The 24448-nt window shown below is 46.0% G+C and overlaps 1 protein-coding gene across 9 annotated transcripts in view; it reads left to right on the forward strand.

Annotated features, from left to right (window-relative positions):
* Positions 1 to 24448, forward strand: part of STK36 (serine/threonine kinase 36) — a 30683-nt gene that overhangs the window by 4969 nt on the left and 1266 nt on the right. For 5 of the 9 annotated variants that reach the window (XM_074010119.1, XM_065526087.2, XM_005574302.5 and 2 more), the window contains 20 exons: positions 2119 to 2212; positions 2512 to 2681; positions 2845 to 3032; positions 3562 to 3661; positions 7636 to 7779; positions 11529 to 11708; positions 12687 to 12784; positions 13277 to 13382; positions 15000 to 15150; positions 15440 to 15567; positions 16099 to 16203; positions 16584 to 16682; positions 16769 to 16857; positions 17138 to 17201; positions 17390 to 17500; positions 19218 to 19292; positions 19730 to 19904; positions 20150 to 20297; positions 20539 to 20686; positions 21280 to 22026. In XM_074010119.1, the coding sequence (XP_073866220.1) occupies positions 2119 to 2212; positions 2512 to 2681; positions 2845 to 3032; positions 3562 to 3661; positions 7636 to 7779; positions 11529 to 11708; positions 12687 to 12784; positions 13277 to 13382; positions 15000 to 15150; positions 15440 to 15567; positions 16099 to 16203; positions 16584 to 16682; positions 16769 to 16857; positions 17138 to 17201; positions 17390 to 17500; positions 19218 to 19292; positions 19730 to 19904; positions 20150 to 20297; positions 20539 to 20686; positions 21280 to 22026 (3120 nt within the window). The remainder of the gene's footprint in view (positions 1 to 2118; positions 2213 to 2511; positions 2682 to 2844; positions 3033 to 3561; positions 3662 to 7635; positions 7780 to 11528; positions 11709 to 12686; positions 12785 to 13276; positions 13383 to 14999; positions 15151 to 15439; positions 15568 to 16098; positions 16204 to 16583; positions 16683 to 16768; positions 16858 to 17137; positions 17202 to 17389; positions 17501 to 19217; positions 19293 to 19729; positions 19905 to 20149; positions 20298 to 20538; positions 20687 to 21279; positions 22027 to 24448) is intronic. The other 4 variants (XM_015432793.4, XM_074010118.1, XR_012421473.1 and 1 more) reach the window with 3 other exon arrangements.

Raw genomic sequence — 24448 nt, forward strand, 5'->3', positions numbered from 1 at the left:
CCTCCGCCTCCCAAGTAGCTGGGATTACAAGCATGCACCACTATGCCCAGCTAATTTTGTATTTTTAGTAGAGACGGGGTTTCTCTATGTTGGTCAAGCTGGTATCGAACTCCCAACATCAAGTGATCCGCCTGCTTCGGCCTCCTAAAGTGCTGGGATCATAGGCTTGAGCCACCATGCCCAGCCAGTGCTACATACTTTTAAACAGCCAGATCTCGTGAAAATTCACTCACTATCATGAGAACAGCAAGGGGGAAGTCCTCCCCCACGATCCAGTCACCTCCTACCAGGCCCCTCCTCCAACATTGGGGATTACAATTCAACATGAGATTTGGATGGGGACACAAATCCAAACCATATCAATGCCGGAGCTGGGCCAGGCAGCCTTGCTTTTCTACTGCAGGGTCTTATTCTGGGAGGGTGTTCTAAAGTTTGCCAAACCTGAGAATGGTAACTCCAGTTCGAGCCAGGCTATGCTTTATTACAATGAAAAGGTAATTGGAAGATACCAGAGATAGATACTGGTCCTCTTGCATGCCATCTATTGCACTTATTTCCTGTCAGATGCAATGTTCACATTCTAGGTGTTGTCTACATAGCTTTCAGTCTAAAGCTATCAGAATGGTGAGAGCTGGTGGAGTTGGTTCAGTGATTAGGAGCAGATGATAGAGGTGGTGCCTACTCATTATGACTAAGTCAGTAGGCCGGAGGAGGGAAGAGAGTTGGAGAGGAGTTGGACTTCTTTTCTATTTCTTTTTTTTTGAGATGGAGTCTTGCTATATTGCCCAGACTGGAGTGCAGTGGTGCAATCTCAGCTCACTGCAAGCTCTACCTCCTGGGTTCATGCCATTCTCCTGCCTCAGCCTCCCTAGTAGCTGGGACTACAGGTGCCCGCCACCACACCCGGCTAATTTTTTGTAATTTTTAGTAGAGACGGGATTTCACCCTGTTAGCCAGGATGGTCTCAATCTCCCGACCTCATGATCCGCCCACCTTGGCCTCCTAAAGTGCTGGGATTACAGGCGTGAGCCATTGTGCCTGGCCTCTATTTCTTTTTTAATTAATTAAATTAAAAAAAAATTTTTTAGAGACAGGGTCTCACCATGTTGCCCAGGCTTGTCTCAAACGTCTGGCCTCAAGCAATCTTCCTATCTCAATTTGTAAAGAGTTAGGATTACAGGCATGAGCCACTGCACCCAACCTTCTTTTATTTTATGTGGGGCAAGATTATAGATCTTCAATGGAATTTAAATGCAGTCTTCTGCCAGAGTGAAACCTCATTACAGCTTTGCTTTATCTGAGATGAAAAGGAACAACAAATTCCTCCCCTGTTGAGTTGAGGGGGCCCAAATAATTGTCAAGAATAATCTAAATGAAGGAACCTTAAGTGGAGGAGGTGTGCATAGGATATTTATTCTCCCTATGGGCAGATACACAGGTATCTCCAGCAAGATCCATAGTTATACAGATCACTTTGTTTTAGAACAGTGATCATAATCTACTAGTACCTCTGTTCCTATTTGAGGCCAAGTTGAGGATTTCCCCAAAGATTTCTGTTATGGTATATCCTTTTCAGAGACTGTCTCCCTATCTCTCCACCTCTGAAGACTTGCAAAAAGATTTCTGTTTTTGAGTACTCCCAAACACACCTTCACACAATTACTTGTGCATGTGAGTGTGCTTTTTACCAAAAATGCATCTGTTCCTACCCAGCCACAAACAAACCATCGTCAAAGGGAGGGCAGCGTGAATAGTTTGGGAGTTCTTTGAATGTTTGCTGTCTGAAGATCATTATGAAGGTGACATCTCTTTCTCCCAGTGTTTTTTCTCCCTTCTTTACAAAGTTGGTGCATTAAAATTTGTTTTTACTTCTGGGGTTACAAAATGTCTGTGAGCAGGATTTAGGGTCCTGTCCCTCGGAGGTGAAACAGTGGTCTGTCCATGATTTCGGCCAGGAAAATGGGACCTGAACAAAGTTTTCAGAGGGCATGATCAAGAGCAGCCCATCTGCTGTGAGAATGGATATGGGATTCTTGGTTTGCCAGTTCTGCTGATAAGTTAGAGAGAGACTTAAGGGAAGGGAAAGAATGACTGATGGACTATTTTTTCTCTCTGTAGAACTTCCTGCAGGGACTGCTCACCAAAGACCCCCGGCAGCGACTGTCCTGGCCAGACCTCTTACATCACCCCTTTATTGCTGGTCGTGTCACCAGTGAGTTGTCAGGGTTCCCAGGGCTCTTGTACTTCCCAGTACTTCCTCCAGGCTACTTCCCTTTCCCTTCCCTGACCATCTAGATCTAACGTATCCTCTGTCCTCCACCAGGTTGAACTTTCTTCCTAGCCCTTTGCCTAACCTTTGCCACTTCCCTTGCAACCCCACTCTCTCTCTGTCACTTTTTCAAAATGATCTTCTTCCACAGAAGCCTGGAGACACTGAAGTTGTCCCTGGCCAAGTGGACATAGGGACTACGGCCCCCATGATCATGTCTTCCTCCTCTTCCCTCCCTGCAGTAATAACTGAGCCAGCAGGTCCAGATTTGGGGACTCCATTCACCAGCCGCCTACCCCCAGAACTTCAGGTCCTAAAGGACGAACAGGCCCATCGATTGGCCCCCAAGGGTAATCAGTCTCGCATCTTGACTCAGGCCTATAAACGCATGGCTGAGGAGGCCATGCAGAAGGTGTGTAGGGCAGACGAAAATATGTGAAATGACCAGGCTACTGACTGGGGAGTTAGAGGAGGAGGGTGACTTTCTAGGGTTGGAGAAGGGCCATGAATAGCATTCATATTGTCCTATGGCAACCAAATAGCTCTGATCCAGTATTGCCCCCTACCTCCCATAGAAACATCAGAACACAGGACCTGCCCTTGAGCAAGAGGACAAGACCAGGAAGGTGGCTCCTGGCACAGCCCCTCTGCCCAGACTCGGGGCCACTCCTCAGGAATCAAGCCTCCTGGCCGGGATCTTAGCCTCAGAAATGAAGAGCAGCTGGGTTGAGTCAGAGACTGGAGAGGCGCCACCTGCACCTCGGTGAGAAGGGTATAGCTAGGTATTTATAGGGTGAGGTGTCTTGCATATCTTTGATGCTAGTCAAAGCAAATACAAAATAGTCCCTGTCACTAGCCACTGCCTAAATATGGGTAGAGCCTTGAGAGTCTGAGTCCTGGGTTCTTGGATTCTAATTATAGATGTTTTTCTGATTCATCAGGAAACTTGGGGACTTTCTCTTCTTTATGTACATTGACTGAAAGGTTGGCTGAAAGGGAAAGGATCATCTCCATCCAAGAGGGAAGATTGTTTTGAGTTGAGAGCCATAGGTGAAAACTGCAAAGTAGACTCGAGAATAAGCTCTAAAATAAGAAGACAGTTAAGGATATTTGTGTAGTAGTCACCATATCCTGTACTGGTCATATCCTACATCCCAGAAAGAAGTCTCCTCTAGTCAATCCTATATGGCTTTTTTCTCATTCCTGTCATGGGCCTACAGAGAGGGACAAGTTAATGAACCCTAAGACTCCTAGGTTTGGAACCCATTCTACTCCCTGGCTTCCTCTGGCAGGGAAAACTGGACCACCCCAGATTGTGGACAAGCATTCCCAGAGGAGAGGCCGGAGGTGCTGGGCCAGCGGGGCACTGATGCCGTGGACCTGGAAAATGAGGTGAGCCCTAGGGGTTCTTACTGACTTTGTCTCTTTCATGGGATGTTGGGTCTAGTAGATGTTTTTCTAGAACAGTGATTCCCAGCTCCGTAAGTATGAGCTCCCTTTGTGTTAAAAAGTATTGCTTTATTATTCATTTATAGATTTTAATTGCACAGTATCTGAAAATATAATTATTTAAAATGGAAATACATAGGTAAAAATGAAAGTCCTCACTGGGTCAGTCTCCAAGGTGACTAGTATTATTAATTTAGTCTGTCTCCTTCCAAACTTTCTGTAATTTCACACACATGCATAAGCACACATAGACATTTATAGTTTGCTATTTTTACATTACTGAGTTTTATTATATGTGTTGTTTTGCATCATACCTCTTTCACCGTATAATTTGGGATCTTTCTACACCAGAGCATGTAGTTTTACCATAATCCTTTTTTTTTTTTTCTTTTCGAGACAGAGTCTCACCCTGTCGCCCAGGCTGGAGGGCAGTGGCGCAATCTTGGCTCATTGCAACCTCCGCCTCCTGGGTTCAAGCGATTCTCCTGCCTCAGCCTCCTAAGTAGCTGGGATTACAGGCACCCAACACCACACCTGGCTAATTTTTGTATGTTTAATAGAGATAGGGTTTCACCATGTTGGCCAGGCTAGTCACAAACTCCTGACCTCAGGTGATCTGCCTGCCTCAGCCTCCCAAAGTGCTGGGATTACAGGCGTGAGCCACTGTGCCCGGTCTACAATATTTTATTAATATGTTTTTTTTTTTAGTTTTGCCTTTTTTTGAAATAATTTCAAACTTAAAGAATAATTTTGAAAATACCACAAATAATTCCTGTGTATACCCTTGTCTTAGTCTGTTTTGTGCTGCTATAACAGAATGGCTAAGACAGGGTAATTTATAAAGAACAGAAATTTATTTCTCACAGTTCTGGAGTCTGGAAAGTTCAAGATCAAGGTGCCAGCAGATTGGGTCATAGTCTCCAGGAGGGTGCCCCAAATGCCCAGTCCTTTAGAGGGGAAGAATGCAGTGTCCTCGCTTTGCAGAAGTGCAGAAGAGAATGAACCCACTCCTGCAAGGCCTTCTTATAGCATCAGTCCATTCTTGAAGGCAGAGCCCTTGTGACCTAAATACTTATGATTAGGCGCTGCCTCGTAACACTGGTGCAATGGGGATTAAGTTTCTAACATGTGAGTTTTGGAGAGGACAGAACATTCCAACCATAGCAACACTTTTTATTTTTTTGAGATGGATTTTTTCTCTTGTTGCCCAGGCTGGAGTGCAACGGCACGATCTTGGCTCACTGCAACCTCTGCCTCCTGGGTTCAAGCAATTCTCCTGCCTCAGCCTCCCAAGTAGCTGAAATTACAGGCATGTGCCATCACGCCCAGCTAATTTTGTATTTTGAGTAGAGATGGGGTTTCACCATGTTGTCTAGGCTGGTCTCGAACTCCTGACCTTAGCTGATCTGCCTGCCTCAGCCTCCCAAGTGCTGGGATTACAAGCTTGAGCCACCACACCCAGCCCTTAACAACACTTTTACCCCAAATTCATCAGTTGTAAAACTTTTGTCTACTTTGCTTTACCATTCTCTCTCTCCCTATGGACATAGCATTTTTCTGAATCATTTTAGGGTAAATTGTACACATGCCCCTTTACCCCTAAATACTTTAGTGCATATTTCCTAAAACAAGATCCTTCACTTACACTACCACAGTACAATTATGAAAGTCAGAAATTTAACATTGATATGATACTATTAAGATAGATTAATAATCTATAATCCTTATTCAAATTTTGCTAATTGCTTCAGTAATGTGCTTTATGAAAATTTTTTTTCTGCTCCACGATCCAATCCAGTATCACACATTACATTATTTATTTATTTATTTATTTATTTAGCAGGATCTTATTCTGTTGCCAGCATGGAGTGCAATGGGTGCGATCTCGCCTCACTGTAACTTCTGACTCCTGAGCTCAAGCAATTTTCCTGCCTCAGCCTTCTGAGAAGCTGGGACTAACAGGCACCTGCCACTACGCCTGGCTAATTTTTGTATTTTTTTTAGAGAGAAGTTTTCGCCATATTGTCCAGGCTGGTCTCGAACTCTTGGACTCAAGTGATCCACCTCCCTCGGCCTCACAAAGTGCTGGGATTACAGTGAGCCACTGCACCCAGCCCACACATTGTGTTTAGTTGTTATGCCTCCTTAGTCTCCTTGAATCTGGAACAGTTCTTGTCTTTCTTTGTATTTAATGACTGATAGTTTTGAGGTACATGTCAGTTATTTTGTAGAATGTTCCTCAAATTGATTATTTCCTCATGAATAGATTCAGGTTGTATATATTTTTGTAGGAATACTACATAAGTGATACATCCTCAGTACCACAATCTTTTTATTTATTTATTTGAGACAGTGTCTCATTCTGTCACCTGGACAACAGGGTGGAATGTAATGGTGCAATCATGGCTCACTGCAGCCTTGAACTCATGGGGTCAAGCAATTCTCCCATCTCAGCCTCCTGAGTAGCTGAGACTACAGGTGTATGGCACCATGCCCGGCTATTTCTTTTTTTTTTTAAGCGGAGTCTTGCTCTGTCGCCCGGGTTGCAGTGCAGTGGCGCAATCTCGACTCACTACAACCACCGCCTCCCGGGTTCTAGTGATTCTCCTGCCTCAGCCTTCTGAGTAGCTGGGATTACAGGCGCATACCACCACGCCCTGCTAATTTTTGTATTTTTAGTAGAGACAGGGTTTCACCATGTTGGTCGGGCTGGTCTTGAACTCCTGACCTTGTGATCTGCCTGCCTTGGCCTCCCAAAGTGCTGGGATTACAGGCATGAGCCACTGCACTGGGCTTATTATTATTATTTCTTTAAAGAGACAGAGCCTTACTATATTACCTAGGCCGGTCTCAAACTCCTGGCCTCAAGCAGTCCTCCTACCTCGACCTCCCAGTGCTGGGATTATAGGCATGAGCTAATATGCCCAGCCTCACAATCTTTTTGTCTTTGAGATGGAGTTTCACTCTTATTGCCCAGGCTGGAGTGCAGTGGCATGATCTTGGCTCACTGCCACCTCTGCCTCCTGGGTTCAAGTGATTATCCTGCCTCAGCCTCCCGAATAGCTGGGATTACAGGCATCCGCCACCACACCCAGCTAATTTTGTATTTTTAGTAGAGATAGGGTTTTTCCACGTTGGTCAGACTGGTCTCGAACTCCCAACCTCAGGTGATCTGCCTGCCTCAGCCTCCCAAAGTGCTGGGATTACAGGTGTGAGCTACTGCTCACACTGGCCTTTTTTTTTTTTCTGAGATGGAGTCTCGCTCTGTCACCCAGGCTGGAGTGGAGTGGCGCCATCTCAGCTCACTGCAAACTCTGTCTCCTGGGTTCAAACAATTCTCCTGTCTCAGCCTCCTGAGTAGCTGGGATTACATGCGTGTGCCACCATACCCAGCTAATTTTTGTATTTTTATAGAGAGGGGATTTCACCACATTGGCCAGGCTGGACTTGAACTCCTGAGCTCAGGTGATCTGCCAGTCTCGGCCTCCTAAAGTGGTGGGTTTATAGGCATGAGCCACGCGCCCGGCCCTCACAATCTTTTTAATAACCTCATAGTATTTTCCAATATGGATGGACCCTTGTTTATTCCCTTAGAATAACTTTATAATCCCTTATTCCCTTAGACTGACTTTATAATCTTTTCCTTTTTAAAATTATTACAAACCATGCTGCAGTGGACATCTTTCTAAGTATGTCTTTATGCACACATGCCAGTGTTCTCCAAGAGACTCTTCAAGACCCCTCACGGACTGCCAGCTGTACCTTTTTTAGCAGGTGACTGAAGATTTACATCTGTGCTAAAGCAGTCCCTGGCTCCTTGCAGTTACTTCATGATTCCCCATGGTTTCTACTGGTTGGGATCTACTACCTTAGACTTACACACTACTCCTGACCCCTTCCACTCCCCTCTGCCTCAGGAGCCAGACAGTGACAATGAGTGGCAGCACCTGCTGGAGACCACTGAGCCTGTGCCTGTTCAACTGAAGGCTCCTCTCACCTTGCTGTGCAATCCTGACTTCTGCCAGCGCATCCAGAGTCAGCTGCATGAGGCTGGAGGGCAGGTAATGGGCAGAAAAACACTGTGGATGGGATCAAGACTATTTTCACAGATGGAGCGTTGAAATACGCTGACTTCAGGAGAAAGAGAAAGTTTGTCCTTTTCTAATTCTTCAATCTGTCTGCTTAATTTGAGGAGGTTTGCCAGCCTCATTTAGTAACACAGAAAGAGCAGCCCTCGGGTTTCTGTTTCTGAAGGGAAGAATACCTACTAGAACAGGGATCAGACTTTTTCAATGATAAATATTTTAGGCATTGTGAGCCAATAGGCAGAAATGGAGGATATTATGTTAAGTACTTATATAATGAGGGAAAACACATTTTCACTAATTTTTTATTGATGAAATTATAACTAACAATTGCATATACAATATTTTGTACTACGGGTACACTAGTGAGAAGAATAAGGTTATTTTGCAGGGGGGTGGGGAAAGACATTTTGCTTAATTAGCATTCAAAGTTAGTGCAAAGTTAGTCTTCCCTCCTGCAAAACCTTACTTTGCTCGTCTGAAACACAGTACTTTTCCTTCCTGGGTACTCGCTAAACTATGTTCCCTGTATCACTTTATTCAGGTATGATTTATGTATAAGATTTATACTTTTTTGATGTATGATAAATGATTTTTAGTAAATTCACCAATTTTAAAACTGTTATCATAGTTCAGTTTTAGAACATTTTTATCACCCCAATAAAATCCCTCATACCCATTTTCATTTTTTTGTTTTTTTTGAGACAGAGTCTCGCTCTGTTGCCCAGGCTGGAGTGCAGTTGCACGATCTCAGCTCACTGCAACCTCTGTCCCCTGAGGTTTAAGCAGTTCTCTGCCTCAGCCTCCAGAATAGCTGGGCTTACAGGCTCGTGCCACCATGCCTGGCTAATTTTTTGTATTTTTAGTAGAGATGGGGTTTCACCATCTTGGCCAGGCTGGTCTTGAACTCCTGACCTTGTGATCCACCCTCCTCGGCCTCCCAAAGTGCTGGGATTACAGGCATGAGCCACTGCGCCCGACATCTTTTTTTTTTTTTTTTTAAATATTTGAGATGGGGTCTTACTCTGTCACCCAGGCTGGAGTGTAGTGGCATGATCTCCGGTCATTTCAGCTTCCGCCTCCCTGGTTCAAGGGATTCTCGTGTCTCAGCATCTCAAGTAGCTGAGATTACAGGCGTGCACCACCACACTTAGCTAATTTTTTGTATATTTTGTAGAGATGAGGTTTTACCATGTTGCCCAGGCTGGTCTGGAACTCCTGGGCTCAAATAATCCTCCCACCTTGGCCTCCCAAAGTGCTGGGATTATGGGTGTGAGCTACTGCCCCCAGCCCCCATTTAGTTAATCATCATTCCTCTTTTTATAGCTGGTTATTATTCTGTTACATAGATATATCACATTTTGTTTATCTACTCGCCAGTTGATTAGACATTGATGTATTGGGTTGTTTCCACTTTTTGGCTTTTATGAATAATTCTGCTACGAACATTCACAAGCAAGTCTATGTATGGATATATGTTTTTTTTTTTTTTTTTTTTTTTGAGATGGAGTCTCGCTCTGTCGCCCAGGCTGGATTGCAGTGGCCAGATCTCAGCTCACTGCAAGCTCCGCCTGTCGGGTTTACGCCATTCTCCTGCCTCAGCCTCCCGAGTAGCTGGGACTACAGGTGCCCGCCACCACGTCTGGCTAGTTTTTTGTACTTTTTAGTAGAGACAGAGTTTCACCGTGTTAGCCAGAATGGTCTCCATCTCCTGACCTCATAATCCGCCCATCTTGGCCTCCCAAAGTGCTGGGATTACAGGCTTGAGCCACCGCGCCCGGCCTGGATATATGTTTTTATTTTCCTTGGGTAACTACATAGGAGTAGAATTGCTGGTCATATGGTAAATTTATATTTAACATTTTAAGAAACTGCTGAACTATTTTCCAAAGTGGCTGTACTGTTTTACATTCCCACCAGTATTATATGAGGGTTCTTGTTTCTTCACATCCTTGTCAACACTTGTTATTGTCTAACTTTTTTACTGTAGCCATTCTAGTAAGTGTGAGGTAGTATCTCATTGTTATTTTAATATACATTCCACTAATGATGAATGTTGAACATGTTTTCGTGGCTTATTCACCATTTGTATATTTTCTTTGTGAAATATCTCAAGTCTTTTGCTCAGTTTTTAATTTGGTTGTTTGTATTATTGAGTTGTATAAGACTTCTTTGTATATTCTCAACATAAGACCTTTATCAGATGGGTGATTTGCAAATATTTTCTCCCAGTCTGTGGTTTGTCTTTTCATTCCTTCTCATAAGAGTGTCTTTTGAAGCAAAAAATGTTGAATTTTGATTAAGTTCAGTTACTGTTTTTTCCCTTTGTGGTCCGTGCTTTTGATGTTGTGTATACGAAATCTTTTCCAAATGCAAGGTCTTAAAGATTTTCTCTTTTCCTAAAAGTTTTATAGTTTTAGCTCTTACATTTAGGTTTTTGACCCATCTTGAGCTAATTTTTGCATATAATGTGAGGAAAGGATCTAAGTTGATCGGTTTTGCATGTGGATATATGATTGTCCTGGCACCATTTGTTGAAAAGAACTCTCCTTTCCTTATTGAATTGGCTTAGCACTTTGCACTTGTCTTTTGGCACTAACAGGTTTTCTTCCTAGTGTTGGATAACTTGCAGTGTGGGGAGTCGGACTGAAAGCTCTGCCTTTAGGGATAAGACTCCCTCTGGTGGAATTCCAGCTGCACTACTCATTAGCTGTGTGATCTTTGACTGCTTCTTTGACCTATGTAGAAGCTTCAGTTTCTTCATCTATAAAATGGCTAATTCTATTTATTTCACAGTTATTGTAAATATTAAATGAGCAAATGCCATCATTTAGAAAAGCTAATGGCATATTATAAAATACTTGGTGTAGATGTTCTTCTTTTGAAGAATAACCATTTAAAAATATAATACTGGCCAGGCATGGTGGCTCACGCCTAGAATCCTAGCACTTTGGGAAGCCGAGAGGGGCAGATCACTTGAGGTCAAGAGTTTGAGGCCAGCCTGGCCAACATGGTGAAATCCCATCTCTATGAAAAATACAAAAGTTAGCTAGGTGTGGTGGTGGGCATCTGTAATCCCAGCTACTTGGGAGGCTGAGGCAGAAGAATTGCTTGAACCCAGGAGGCGGAGGTTGCAGTGAGCCAAGATCATGCCATTACTCTCCAGCCTGGAGGACAAGAGTGAAACTCTGTCTCGAAAAATAAATAAATAAACAATAAAAATATAATACTATCCTTAGCATGCAGGCTGTATACAAATAAGTGTTAGGCTAGATTTGATCTGTGAGTCATAGTTTGTCAACCCTGATCTAGAGTTGAATAATGTTGTTTTGTCTTTTTATGGTTGAATAATATTGTTTTATATACATTGTTTTGAATTTTCAGAAGCGTGTGCAGTGCACATGTTTTTTGTTTTTAAGGTAAAGGGCTGGAGAAGGGAGGGAGCAGATGGGAATGGCACTTAGTGTGACAGAGATCCTGAGGAGAGGCCCCTACCCCCTGGTCACTGGTGTTCTGTGTCAGGTAACCTGACCATCTATTGTCTTCTTCCCTGGTATAGTCCCCCTGTTTCCCTGCTTTTCTTCTCTGTGTTTCAGACTTGCAAAGAAAGGAATGCAAGCATTTGGTCTGCTTTGCCAGCTCCTTGGGGATACTTGGTATATGAAGCTCTCCTTCTTTTACTTCTGAAAATATCAATCATTGCTTCTTTCCCTCACGTCACTCAGATCCTGAAAGGCATCCTGGAGGGTGCTTCCCACATCCTGCCTGCATTCCGGGTCCTAAGCAGTCTTCTCTCCAGCTGCAGTGACTCTGTTGCCTTGTATTCCTTCTGCCGGGAGGCAGGGCTTCCTGGGCTGCCGCTCAGTCTACTCAGGCACAGTCAGGAGAGCAACAGCCTCCAGCAGGTAAGCACCAGGACAGGAGCCTCTGAAGACTCACAGAGGTTCTTTTTCTTGGATTTATCTCATTCAGATTGCCATCTGTCTTTGGTCTGACTGCCTTTTATTTTCTTTCCTGTTCTTTCTAGTTAATAAACTATTAATTGCAAACTCTAATGCCTTCTGAGGCCAGGCAGATAATGTCAGCTGTGAAGTAGGCTATGCATGTGACTATATGAGTAGTGGGGAATATGATGAACTAGAGTTCACATGCCTACTCTAAATAGAGTAGAGGCATCCTTTCCTCAGCCTCCAGCCCATTGTTGCCACAGGGAAATATGGGCCTGGTATTGCCAGATCTTCTAGTTTTCTAAGAAAAGGTAGAAACCCAAATTTTTATGTGTAATTTTTAAATATTTAGAGCACTGTGTTTTGAGATGTTAGATCCTAGGCTTCATTGACCTGCTCTTACAGAGCAGAGTACTAAAATTCAAAGATAACTCATACACAGTTACTAATTTGTAAACAGTCACAGAGATAACAAATGGAAGAGCTGGGACAGAGACTCTGTGTGTTTGGGGCTAAACCTCTACTTCCCCCTTCTGTGTCCTACTGTAGCTGGGCTGAGAGGATGGGGAATATTTCAGAGTCAGTGTAAATACTTAATAGGGCCTAGGCTGAGGCAGCTGGAAAGCTGCACTTTGTTGATGAGTATTAATCTTGGGTGGTTTTAAGGAATTTAGAGGAAAAGATTTTTGAAAAATAGAACCTCCTATACTCCAAAGTGCTATTCAGGCCAAACAAGACACATTTAATCCAGGCTGTTTACAGCCCATTGGCAGATTCTCTGTTACCCCTAGAACTCTCTCTCTGCCTATACTTCTCTTCTGTCCGTTTCTGTTTGATCAACTTGACTGGGTCTCTATAGACCCTTTCTACTGTTTTTTCTATTCTTTGTTTCCATCCTCCACATTGCCCTTCCTCTCTTCTCCTTTTCCTGGGCAGCAATCTTGGTATGGGACTTTCTTACGGGACCTGATGGCTGTGATTCAGGCCTACTTTGCCTGTACCTTCAATCTGGAGAGGAGCCAGACAGGTGACAGGTAGGATAAGAGGTGCTTTTGCACTTTTGGCAAGTTTGGCTTCTGTTTCTACCCCATGTGCCCTTCCCATTTAGGAACAGGCCAAGTATGAAGAAGCTGTGATTTGTTACAGGTTTAGGAATCAGCTGAGTGGCCACTCATAGTCCTTTTAAGGACCCTAAGACAGCTCCAACTTGGCCTCAAGACTTATAGGTTCTAAGAATCAGCAGTCACCATGGTCTTAAAATGGAAAGGTCAAGATGTAAATAACATGTTCCAGGAAGCCAAGTGGATTAAAGAAAGAAAGAAAAAAAATATGTGAATAACCTAGATAAAATGTCAAAGAAGGGGCTTGGAGGGTGTCTGTGTGTGTGTGTGTGGCAAGGGAGAAGGGAGAACGTTCTGATAGGTCCCTTTGCAGAGATTCTCCTACCTGCCCAGAACTGACCGATTCACCACATACAGGCTTTTAGTAGAGAGGTAAGAAATCATGGGCTCATTTTCCACCCCCAGCCTACAGGTATTTCAGGAAGCTGCCAACCTCTTTCTGGACCTGTTGGGGAAACTTCTGGCCCAACCAGATGACTCTGAGCAGACTTTGCGGAGGGACAGCCTCATGGTAATCTGCTCCCACTTCCAGATTTCTGTATCTCCTATCTTTCCCCGTGTTTCTCCCATCCCCTTTCTTACGACTATGTAGGGTCAGATCAAGTTAATCCAACAAACATTTGTTGAATTCTCACCATGCCATATGCCATGTGAGTAAGAAAAAGTGCCTGCCTTCAAGGGACTAGGGATAATTTAATAGGGGAGAGGTAAAGGGATTAGGGACAACAGTGAAAAGTACATTGGAACTTTGCATATAATACAAGAGCACCACTGTATTTTATGAAGAAGATGCAGTTAACCACTGAAGAAGATGCAGTTAACACTATTTGAAGCATCATAGAAGAAATCTCGAAGAAGGAAATCATCTCTGCTAGCATCTGAAGAATACATTGCAGTTTGCCACGTAAATGAGGCACAAAGTAGAAATTCTATACAGAAGGAGTAACATATATAAAGGCCCAGAGGCTTTAAGCAGTTTGGCATATTTCAGGGCACCACAAAAAGAACTACTTCTTCTTGAAAAGACTTGCAGATCATCTAGTATTGTCTAACCTTGTTTGTCCTGAGGATTAGTAAACTATTCAGTTCTTTTCCCTAGATCCTGGAGGTAAGGGACAGGAGAATGGAGGATTGAATGAGAAAGTAGCTGTATTCTGATTAACCTCAGAGGAGATAGAGAGGAACATGTATGTGTAAGGAAGTAAATAATTGCCTGGTCATTGTTAAAACTGGTAATTGGGAACATAAATCTGGACTACTTCCTGCCTTTAGCTAGCATTCACTCAAACTTTCCTGGTCTGAGATCCTGTTTTCCTGTTTTAATATCCCTCACCCTTTCAAGTCAGAAAGCTTTTACTGTCTAACCTAAATTTTGGCCAGCAGTGACTCATGTTATTGGCCAGCACTTCTCATGTCATGTGCTATGAATAGAATGGGGAGTTGGAATAATTACCTCCTGAAATTCTGAATCAATAGGACTGAGTTGGGAGGGACCCAGGAATCCCTAGGATTTCTTCTTTTCTTTTCTTTTCTTTTCTTTTCTTTTCTTTTCTTTTTTTGAGACAGGGTCTCTCTCTGCCACTCAGGCTAGAGTGCAGTGGCATGATCTTGACTCACTGCAACCTCCACCCTCCGGGCTCAAGCAATACTCCCACCTCAGCCTCCCAAGTAGCTGAGACTATGGGTGCACTCCACCAGGCCTGGCTATTTTTGTTTTGTATTTTTAGCAGAGACAGGTTTTGCCATGTTGCCCAGGTTGGTCTCAAACTTCTGAGCTCAAGCAATCCACCTGCTTCAGCCTCCCAATCCCCTGTTGGGATTACAGGCATGAGCCATTGCACCTGACTGCTAGGAATTCTCATACTCACAGTCTATAAAAAACACTTTGAGAAACATCATCTAGGGAGCAGCTGATCAGAGAATAGAAGGATTGACACCTAAAATTATTGTCCTTGAAGCATGAATGAAGGCAGTTATAATGCATTTTTGGTGTGAAGAATGCTTAAAATTAGACACGTGTTTGCTTGGGTTTTTGTCCTCTTTCCTCAGATCCTCAGGGTTTCTTGTTTTTTACACTAAGCCCAGTCTTCTGATGCTCTGATGATACCTCTGCACTTGTCTCCTTTAGTGCTTTACTGTCCTGTGTGAAGCCATGGATGGGAACAGCCGGGCCATCTCCAAAGCCTTTTACTCCAGCTTGCTGACGACACAGCAGGTTGTCTTGGATGGGCTCCTTCATGGCTTGACAGTTCCACAGCTCCCTGTCCACACTCCCCCAGGTAACCTGAGTGGGGAAGGGAGGTTCTCTTGACTTCTTTGTTGCATAGTTCAGGTTCTGCTCTTTCTAGTGCCATCACCTAGATAGCGCCTGGCATTTAGTAGGTGCTCAGTAAATAACTGTGAACTGAGAGGATGAATGGGGATCTGAGGGAAACAAACAGACTTCATCCTGCATTCTTCCCACTCCCTTAGGTTCCCTACTCCTGCTGCCATATCAGTGAGTACTGGTGCTATTGTCTAGGGCAAGAGCCTCAGGCCTTTGGAGTCACTCTTTGCTTTTCTCCATAGGAGCCCCACAAGTGAGCCAGCCACTGCGAGAGCAGAGTGAGGATCTACCTGGAGCCATTTCCTCTGCCCTCGCAGCCATATGCACTGCTCCTGTGGGACTGCCCGACTGCTGGGATGCCAAGGAACAGGTCCGAGCTACAATTGCTTGTTCCTCTCATCCCTTCTGCCAGAGGAGTTGGGGAGGCTAGCCCTGGTTTTTCAGAAAGACAGAAAAACAAGCTTTTAAGCCCCTCCTTTAGTACTTCCAGAAACAGATGCTCCCACCCTGGGCCATTTGTAGAACGTGATATAGCCAGAATCCCAGAGCCCATGGCCAGTTGGTGAGGGAGAGAGCACAGTGATAAACTGCCCAGGTGGTGGGGCAGCTGATCTGAAGCCTCCATTGATGCTTCCTCAAGGACTGAGGATTCAGCTTTCCTGATCCCTGTTGGTCAGTAATCCTTTCCTCTGTACCTGGCTACACTGGGGCCAAACTATGCCATGACTTTTGGTTCTCTGTTGGTGATGAAGACTGGGAATAAAATGGGGTCTGAGGTTTCTGGTGAATGGTGGGAAGAGTGACTAGGAAGAGACTGAGAGTCCTGATCATTTTGGACATATGAGAGGGATAGGGTTGTAATAATGTGGATAGGATTGAGCCTTCAGGTACGTCTCTATAGGTGTGTTGGCATTTGGCAAATCAGCTAACTGAAGACAGCAGCCAGCTCAGGCCATCCCTCATCTCTGGCCTGCAGCATCCCATCCTGTGCCTGCACTTTCTCAAGGTAATTCTCTTAACTCCTGGCATCACAGCTTTATTTTTAACTCCCAGTACAGAGAGAGAAACAGAGAGACAGATCAAGAGAGGGGGACTAAGAGAGAGAGAGAGACTGAGAGAGACCAATTGAGAGAACCCCTTGGAAGACTCCTTTCTGCTTTTAAATCTGTTCAACTGAGAGGACCCCACTGTTAGCCAGTCCTCAGCAGAACTGAGAACGGTCCCTGTCTCACTCTCTCACAGCAAGAGGCAGAAGGGGGTTCTCTCACACTCCCAAGTGTGGGTACCAGATCTTTTGAGGGGCTGGCTGGTGTTTCAGCTGAGCCTTCAATCTTGGATCCCAGGGCCTGCTCTGCCTCACTGCCAGACTCCTTCCCTCTCTCTCAGGTTCTGTACTCCTGCTGCCTTGTCAGTGAGCGCCTGTGCCGTCTTCTAGGGCAGGAGCCCCTGGCCTTGGAATCCCTGTTTGTGTTGGTTCAGGGCAAGGTAAGCCAGCAGCACAGGTGGGCTTCCCCTGGCGGCCCCACTGTCTCAACCAGAGGTGGTTCTGATATCTTAGGTTTCCTTTGTAGGTAAAGGTAGTAGATTGGGAAGAGTCTACTGAAGTGACACTCTACTTCCTCTCCCTTCTTGTCTTTCGGCTCCAAAACCTGCCTTGTGGGTAAGTCATAAAGTAGGGTGTCTCCACAGAAGTCTTCTAGCCACATAGCTAACCCTCACAAAGAATATGGAGAATGGTACCCTACAGCCTATCCTTAGGAGGAATTGGGATAGAGAGTGTGAAGCTTTCTCTACAAAGAACAGACCTAGACTCCCATCAACTTTGTGCCTTGGAGGTAGACATGCAGCCTAGGTGAAGAACGTCATGCAAGGGAGAGGGGAGGCCGCTTGCCAACCTCCTTTAATACTGCTGCATCCCTTGATGTATCTCTTTATTCCAGAATGGAGAAGCTAGGCAGTGACGTTGCTACTCTCTTTACTCATTCGCATGTCGTCTCTCTTGTGGTAAGTTTTTAACCTTCACCCTTCTCCCCTTTTCACCCTAGCATCTACCCCTTGTGGAAGTTGGGGAGTCACTATCCAATTTGCATGTTTCTGGAGGCATTCTTTTGGCAGAGACATAAATCCTCTCTGCCTGTTCTGAATGCCATTTAGATTTGGACATTCTTCCTCCTCTTCTACCTCTCCCACAGAGTGCAGCAGCCTGTCTATTGGGACAGCTTGGTCAGCAAGGGGTGACCTTTGACCTCCAGCCCATGGAATGGATGGCTGCAGCCACACATGCCTTGTCTGCCCCTGCAGAGGTGAGGCCCCCCAGGGAGGGCACAGGCATGTTTTCTCTGAGTCAGACACTAGGACTGCATTCAAGGGGAAAAGACTGAAATGGTAGCAAGCATGGAGTAAACTGAGGAATGGAAAAGGAATCAAGGAGCCCTTCCTTTTCTAGATTTGTTGCCAGATAATAGGCCCCTCTGAACCCAGATTGATCCGGACTTTAGATTTCTTTTTAATATGCAGGGCTTCTAGAGAGTGAGGGAGGGAAGGGAAGAGGAAGGGTGACTAACCTGGGTTTTCTGAGTAGTGTGATAACCCTGCCTGCTTCATTCTCCTCCTCCAGAAGCTCATGCTCTTGGCAGAGTCCTTCCTAATGCATAATTTCTTCACCTCTGACTGCAGCTTCCACTCTGCTTTTCCCACTTATTCTTCTTAACAGATGGAAAAGGTGGCTGACATCCTGTGAATTCTTCAGGAAATCAGTCCATTATGTAGGCTTCTTTCTGCTTTCTCATTTCCCAGAACTTTTCTTCCTTTCATTTTTAGACCCTTTGGAACTCATCTTTCCTTCATTTTGTAAAAAGAAGGATAGACTTTATAATCAAATTATTGTCATCCTTTTTTTTTTTTTTTTGAGATGGAGTTTCGCTCTTGTTGCCCAGGCTGGAGTGCGATGGTGTGATCTTGGCTCACCACAACCTCTGCCTCCTGGATTCAAGTGATTCTCCTGCCTCAGCCTCCTGAGTAGGTGGGATTACAGGCATGCACCACCATGCCCAGCTAATTTTTGTATTTTTAGTAGAGACGGGGTTTCTCCAGGTTGGTCAGGCTGGTCTCGAGCTCCTGACCTCATGTGATCCACCCGCCTCAGCCTCCCAAAGTGCTGGGATTACAGGTATATACCACCATGCCTGGCTCATTTTTTTTGTACTTTTAGTAGAGATGGGGTTTCACCATGTTGGCCAGGCTGGTCTCGAACTCCTGATCTCAAGTGATCCACCCGCCTCCGCCTCCTAAAGTGCTGGGATTATAGGCATGAGCCACTGTGCCCAGCCTGTCATCCTTTATATATGTAGAATTCTTTTTTTGTTTGTTTGTTTTTGAGACGGAGTCTCACTCTGTTGCCAAGCTGGAGTGCAGTGGCATAATCTCGGCTCACTGCAACCTCTGCCTCCTGGGTTCAAGCAGTTCTTCTGCCTCAACCTCCTGAGTAGCTGGGACAACAGGTGCGCGCCTCCATGCCCAGCTAATTTTTGTATTTTTAGTAGAGACGGCATTTCACCATGTCGGCCAGGCTGGTCTTGAACTCCTGACTTCGTGATCCACCCGCCTCGGCCTCCCAAAGTGCTGGGATAACAGGTGTGAGCTACGACGCCGGCTGAATTCTTTATAATTTATAAAACATTTTCACATGTTATCCCACAACACACTTGAAAGATAGACACACCGATGTAATAGTATTAATCTGCTTTTTCTAGACTAAGTTAGCCTTCAGACAGGTTGTATCACTAGTGATAGCACTAACACTCATCCAGGAGTCTAAGTCAGAACTTTGGGAGTCATCAGTGACTGTTCTGTCTTCCCCATTATTCCCCCATCCAAATGGTTCCCCCAGACCCCATATATTCTACCTTCCGGTTGACTCTCAAATCTGTTCCCTCCATGGCACCGTCACTGACCTGCCTTGGTTTAACGGCCACCCCATTCCTCTTAGGCACCTGCATTCTTCTTGTTTCTCTCTGACAGGTTCGGTTGACTCCACCAGGTAGTTGTGGATTCTATGATGGTCTCCTCATCCTTCTGTTGCAGCTCCTCACTGAGGTACAGATGCATCTTGGGATGGATGGGAAGTAAAGGGAGAGGAACTGGGCATTTTGGGGAGCCTCTGGACCAGAGGAATGAAGAAGCAACCCACAGCCTCCCCTCTCAAACTACTGTGCCTGTGATAGCCTTGGAACTTCCCTGCCTGCCCTCAGTACCGACCCTTTGAAGGAAACCATTTGCTGCATCCCCTGGGATCCAGTAGGGGATAAAATGAATTCCCTGGGTTTCAGCAGACATACACATGAGTTGTGAGGTCAGAGGGTTAAGGTTTGACAAGAAAGTGAAATAAGACAACAGGGAAATACTAGGTGGAAAAGCGGAAGGAATTATTTCTGGGATTTCCTTTCCTTGTAAGTCAGGGACAGGAATGAATAAAAGCATTCGAACTCCTGACTTCTGTCTTTCCCCCGGCCCTCTTTCACTTTTATCTCTAGCAGGGGAAGGCTGGCCTAATCAGGGATGTGGCCAGTTCAGAAATGTGGACCGTTTTGTGGCACCGCTTCTCCACGGTCCTGAGGCTCCCCAAGGAGGCATCTGCACAGGAAGGGGAGCTTTTGCTATCCAATCCACCAAGCCCAGAGCCAGACTGGACACTGATTTCTCCCCAGGGTATCTTTCTATCAGTATCCTTTTTGGGAGTGCATTGATCTCCAAGAGGAGGCAGCCCAGAACTGGGTTAACCCACAGAGGTTTCTTTTTTTTGCTTTTGCCTGGGGACAGGAAGCGGTGTCTGCACTAGAGCTGCTCTAAGATGGGGAAGGGACTGAATAGGTGTAGCCCTGGGAACTGTGGGGAAGCAGGGGTATCTGGGCCTCTTGCCTGTTCCATTGGGTCTCTATTTTTGGTGTTCCCAGGCATGGCAGCCCTGCTGAGCCTGGCCATGGCCACCTTTACCCAGGAGCCCCAGTTATGCCTGAGCTGCCTGTCCCAGCATGGAAGTATCCTCATGTCCATCCTGAAGCATCTGCTTTGCCCCAGCTTCCTGAATCAACTGCGCCACGCGTGAGTTTGAGCTAGAAGAAGAGCCACAGAGTCAGCAATGGGGAGGGAGAGAGAAGGCAGGAAAGAAGTTACTGACAGATTGAGCTATGAAGCAAGAAAGATGAGATCAGGTTTAGGCTGGAAACCTAAGTACTGGCTCAGATTGTAGAACGGGAGCTGGGCAAAGGAATTGGAGGAGGGAGGGAGGAATGATAAAAGTTAAGTGAACAAGACCAAGTCTCTTCGACATTCCTCTCCTTAGGCCTCATGGGTCTGAGTTTCTCCCTGTCGTGGTGCTCTCTGTCTGCCAGCTCCTTTGCTTCCCCTTTGCGCTGGACGTGGATGCTGACCTCCTTATAGATATCTTGGCCGACCTCAGGGACTCAGAAGTTGCAGCCCATCTGCTGCAGGTACTTGGGCAGCTAGCATGAAGGTGGGGGAGGAAGATAGCCAACCTTATATCCTCTAATTTACTTCCCAGCAGCTCCAGGGCTCTTCTAGGCCCCTGTAAGTGTGGAGCAGCTGGCTTGACTCAAAAGTTGGCATGGAGACAGTACTCAGGCCTATGCAGAGGCACGTGGTGGAAGCTGGGTTGGTGCCTCCTCCTCTCCATCAGTCTGTCACCTGGTTCTGTTGGTGCTCACTGGGGAGAACATCCTACTCTAGGCACTGAAGACTCAGCTCCTTGGCCAGAAATCATGTTTCTGGCAATTCTTGGCATTGCACAGTGGGTCTTTGTTCTTTTGGTGTTTCTTTTTGTTTTTTCACAGTGGGTCTTTGAAGGCAGAGACCGAGTCCTTGCAAAGTAAGGAATGATCTTGGAAAGAACCTGCTCTCTCAGGCTCTACATCGTATCTCATGTGGAGTGCTGTGGGGCGGGACTTCCAGCTCTCTGTGGCATTTCTCACCATAGCTTGGCTTTTGTCTCTCCCAGGTTTTGGGCTTCTTTCTAGCTGCATATACTCTCCCTCTCCCTGAATCGTTTTACCTCCTGTTCTGTCAGGTCTGCTGCTACCATCTTCCATTGACGCAAGTGGAGCTGCCCATCAGCCTCCTCACACGCCTGGCGCTCACGGATCCCACCTCTCTCAATCAGTTTGTGAACACAGTGGCTGCCTCCCCTAGAACCATTGTCTCGTTTCTCTCAGTTGCCCTCCTGAGTGACCAGCCACTGCTGACCTCTGACCTTCTCTCCCTGCTGGCCCATACTGCCAGGGTCCTGTCTCCCAGCTACTTGTCCTTTATCCAAGAGCTTCTGGCTGGCTCTGATGAATCTTATCGGCCCCTGCGCAGCTTCCTGGGCCACCCAGAGAATTCTGTGCGGGCACACACTTATAGGCTCCTGGGACACTTGCTCCAACACAGCATGGCCCTGCGTGGGGCACTGCAGAGCCAGTCTGGACTGCTCAGCCTTCTGCTGCTTGGGCTTGGAGACAAGGATCCTGTTGTGCGGTGCAGTGCCAGCTTTGCTGTGGGCAATGCAACGTATCAGGCTGGTCCTCTGGGACCTGCCCTGGCAGTTGCAGTGCCCAGTATGACCCAGCTGCTTGGAGATCCTCAGGCTGGTATCCGGCGCAATGTTGCATCAGCTCTGGGCAACTTGGGACCTGAAGGGTTGGAAGAGGAGCTGTTACAGTGCCAAGTACCCCAGCGACTCCTAGAGATGGCATGTGGAGACCCCCAGCCAAATGTGAAGGAGGCCGCCCTCATTGCCCTCCGGAGCCTGCAACAGGAGCCTGGCATCCATCAGGTATACCCTACAGTGCTTATGAACCATGATGATCAGGGCCCCTATAGTTCACAACATTTATCTGAGATCATCTGTAAGGAATTGGAATCAGGACATCCAGAAACTTATGCCGTGTTTCTCCCAGGGTCAGTGTCTTGGAGTGAGTTTTCCAATTACCATCTCCAGCCTTAGAGAAGGGAAGGGAGCTAGAAGAGGGCTCCAGTGGGCTGGGAAATGTCTGAGATCTCAAGGACCACAGTTGATCTCTTCTAGAGCTGTGCAGGAGGGAGATGAGGGAAGACTAAGAGATGCTGAGATAGAGTAGTTTTACTCTGTGTGCCACGAAGGTGCTGACTATTTCTTTAGACTTACCATGAGAAAAGCACAATGCTAAGCATTTTACCTTTATTTTCTGGTTTAAACTATTACCATCCTAATTTTGCAGATGACAAAACTGAGGTACAAATAATTTAATAACTTGTCCAAGTTACAAGGACAGTGTGTAGGATTGGGCTTTTGAACTCAGAAGTCTGAGTCTAGACCCCATTCTCTTAACCACTACTTTATCCTGCCTCTTCTGCGCAATTTTCTTTTTTCTTTTTTTTTCTGAGACAGAGTTTCACTCTTATTGCCCAGGATGGAATGCAATGGCGTGATCTTGGCTCACCGCAACTTCCACCTCCCAGGTTCAAGCAATTTTCCTGCCTCAGCTTCCGGAGTAGCTGGGATTACAGGCATGTGCCACCACGCCTGGTTAATTTTGTATTTTTAGTGGAGACAGGGTTTCTCCATGTTGGTCAGGCTGGTCTCAAACTCCCAACCTCATGTGATCCACCTGCCTTGGCCTCCCAGAGTGCTGGGATTACAGGTGTGAACTGCTCTTTTTTTTTTTTTTTTTTTTTTTTTTTGAGACTGAATCGCACTCTGTCTCCCAGGCCAGATTGCAGTGGTGCAATCTCAGCTCACTGTAGCCTTTACCTCCCAGGTTCAGGCGAGTCTTGTGCCTCAGCCTCCACTGAGTAGCTGGGACTATAGGTGCCTGTCACCATGCCCAGCTAATTTTTGTATTTTTATTATATATTTATTTACTTTTTTTTTTTTTTTTTGAGACGGAGTCTCTCTCTGTCTCCCAGGCTGGAGTGCGGTGGCGCAATCTCGGCTCACTGCAAGCTCCGCCTCCTGGGTTCATGCAATTCTCCTGCCTCAGCCTCCCGAGTAACTGGGACTACAGGCGCCCGCCACCACGCCCGGCTAATTTTTTGTATTTTTTTAGTAGAGACAGGGTTTCACCATGTTAGCCAGGATGGTCTTGATCTCCTGACTTCATGATCCGCCCTCCTTGGCCTCCCAAAGTGCTGGGATTACAGGTGTGAGCTACTGCGCTCAGCCTACTTATTTATTTTTAAGATGGCATCTCGCTCTGTCGCCCAGGCTGGAGTACAATGGCACGATGTTGGCTCACTGCAACCTCTACCTCCCAGGTTCAAGCAATTCTCCTGTCTCAGCCTCCCAAGTAGCTGGGATTATAGGCACGCACCTTACCTGGCTAATTTTTGCGTTTTTAATGGAGACAAGGTTTCACCATGTTGGCCAGGCTGATCTCGAACTCCTGACCTCCTCGAACACCTGCCTCAGCCTCCCAAAGTGTTGGGAATACAGGTGTGAGCCACCCTGCCTGACTGCGATTTTCAGTATATAAAGAGCCCAATAGGCCAGGCTCTGTGGATCTTGCCTGTAATCCCAGCACTTTGGGAGATGGAGGTGGGCAGATTACTTGAGGTCAGGAGTTTGAGACCAGCCTGGCCAACATAGTGAAACCCTGTCTCTACTGAAAATACACAAATTAGCTGGGTATAGTGGCAGGTGCCTGTAATCCCAGCTTCTCGGGAGGCTGAGGCAAGAGAATCGCTTGAACCTGGGAGGAGGAGATTGCAGTGAGCTGAGATGATGCCTCTGCGCTCCAGTCTGGGTGACATAGCGAGACTCTGTCTTTAAAAAAAAAAAAAAAGCCCATTGGAAATCACACATATCTACATATGGTAATACAAATTATGACATCTCAAAGTGGTAGCATTGGGAAGTTCATGCAGAACAGAAATTTGAGAGGATGGTGAAGATCTTTTTTTTCTTTTTTTTTTTGAGACAGAGTCTTGCTCTGTCGCCCAGGCTGGAGTGCAGTGGCATGATCTCGGCTCACTGCAAGCTCCATCTCCCGGGTTCACGCCATTCTCCTGCCTCAGCCACCCGAGTAGCTGGGACTACAGGCACCTGCCACCATGCCCGGCTAATTTTTTTTTTTTTTTTTTTTAGTAGAGATGGTGTTTCACCGTGATAGCCAGGATGGTCTCGATGTCCTGACCTCATGATCCCCCTGCCTCGGCCTCCCAAAGTGTGGGATTACAGGCATGAGCCACCTTGCCTGGCTGATGGTGAAGATCCTATA

The sequence above is a fragment of the Macaca fascicularis genome, chromosome 12 (assembly GCF_037993035.2).
Source record: "Macaca fascicularis isolate 582-1 chromosome 12, T2T-MFA8v1.1".
Classification (NCBI taxonomy): domain Eukaryota; kingdom Metazoa; phylum Chordata; class Mammalia; order Primates; family Cercopithecidae; genus Macaca; species Macaca fascicularis.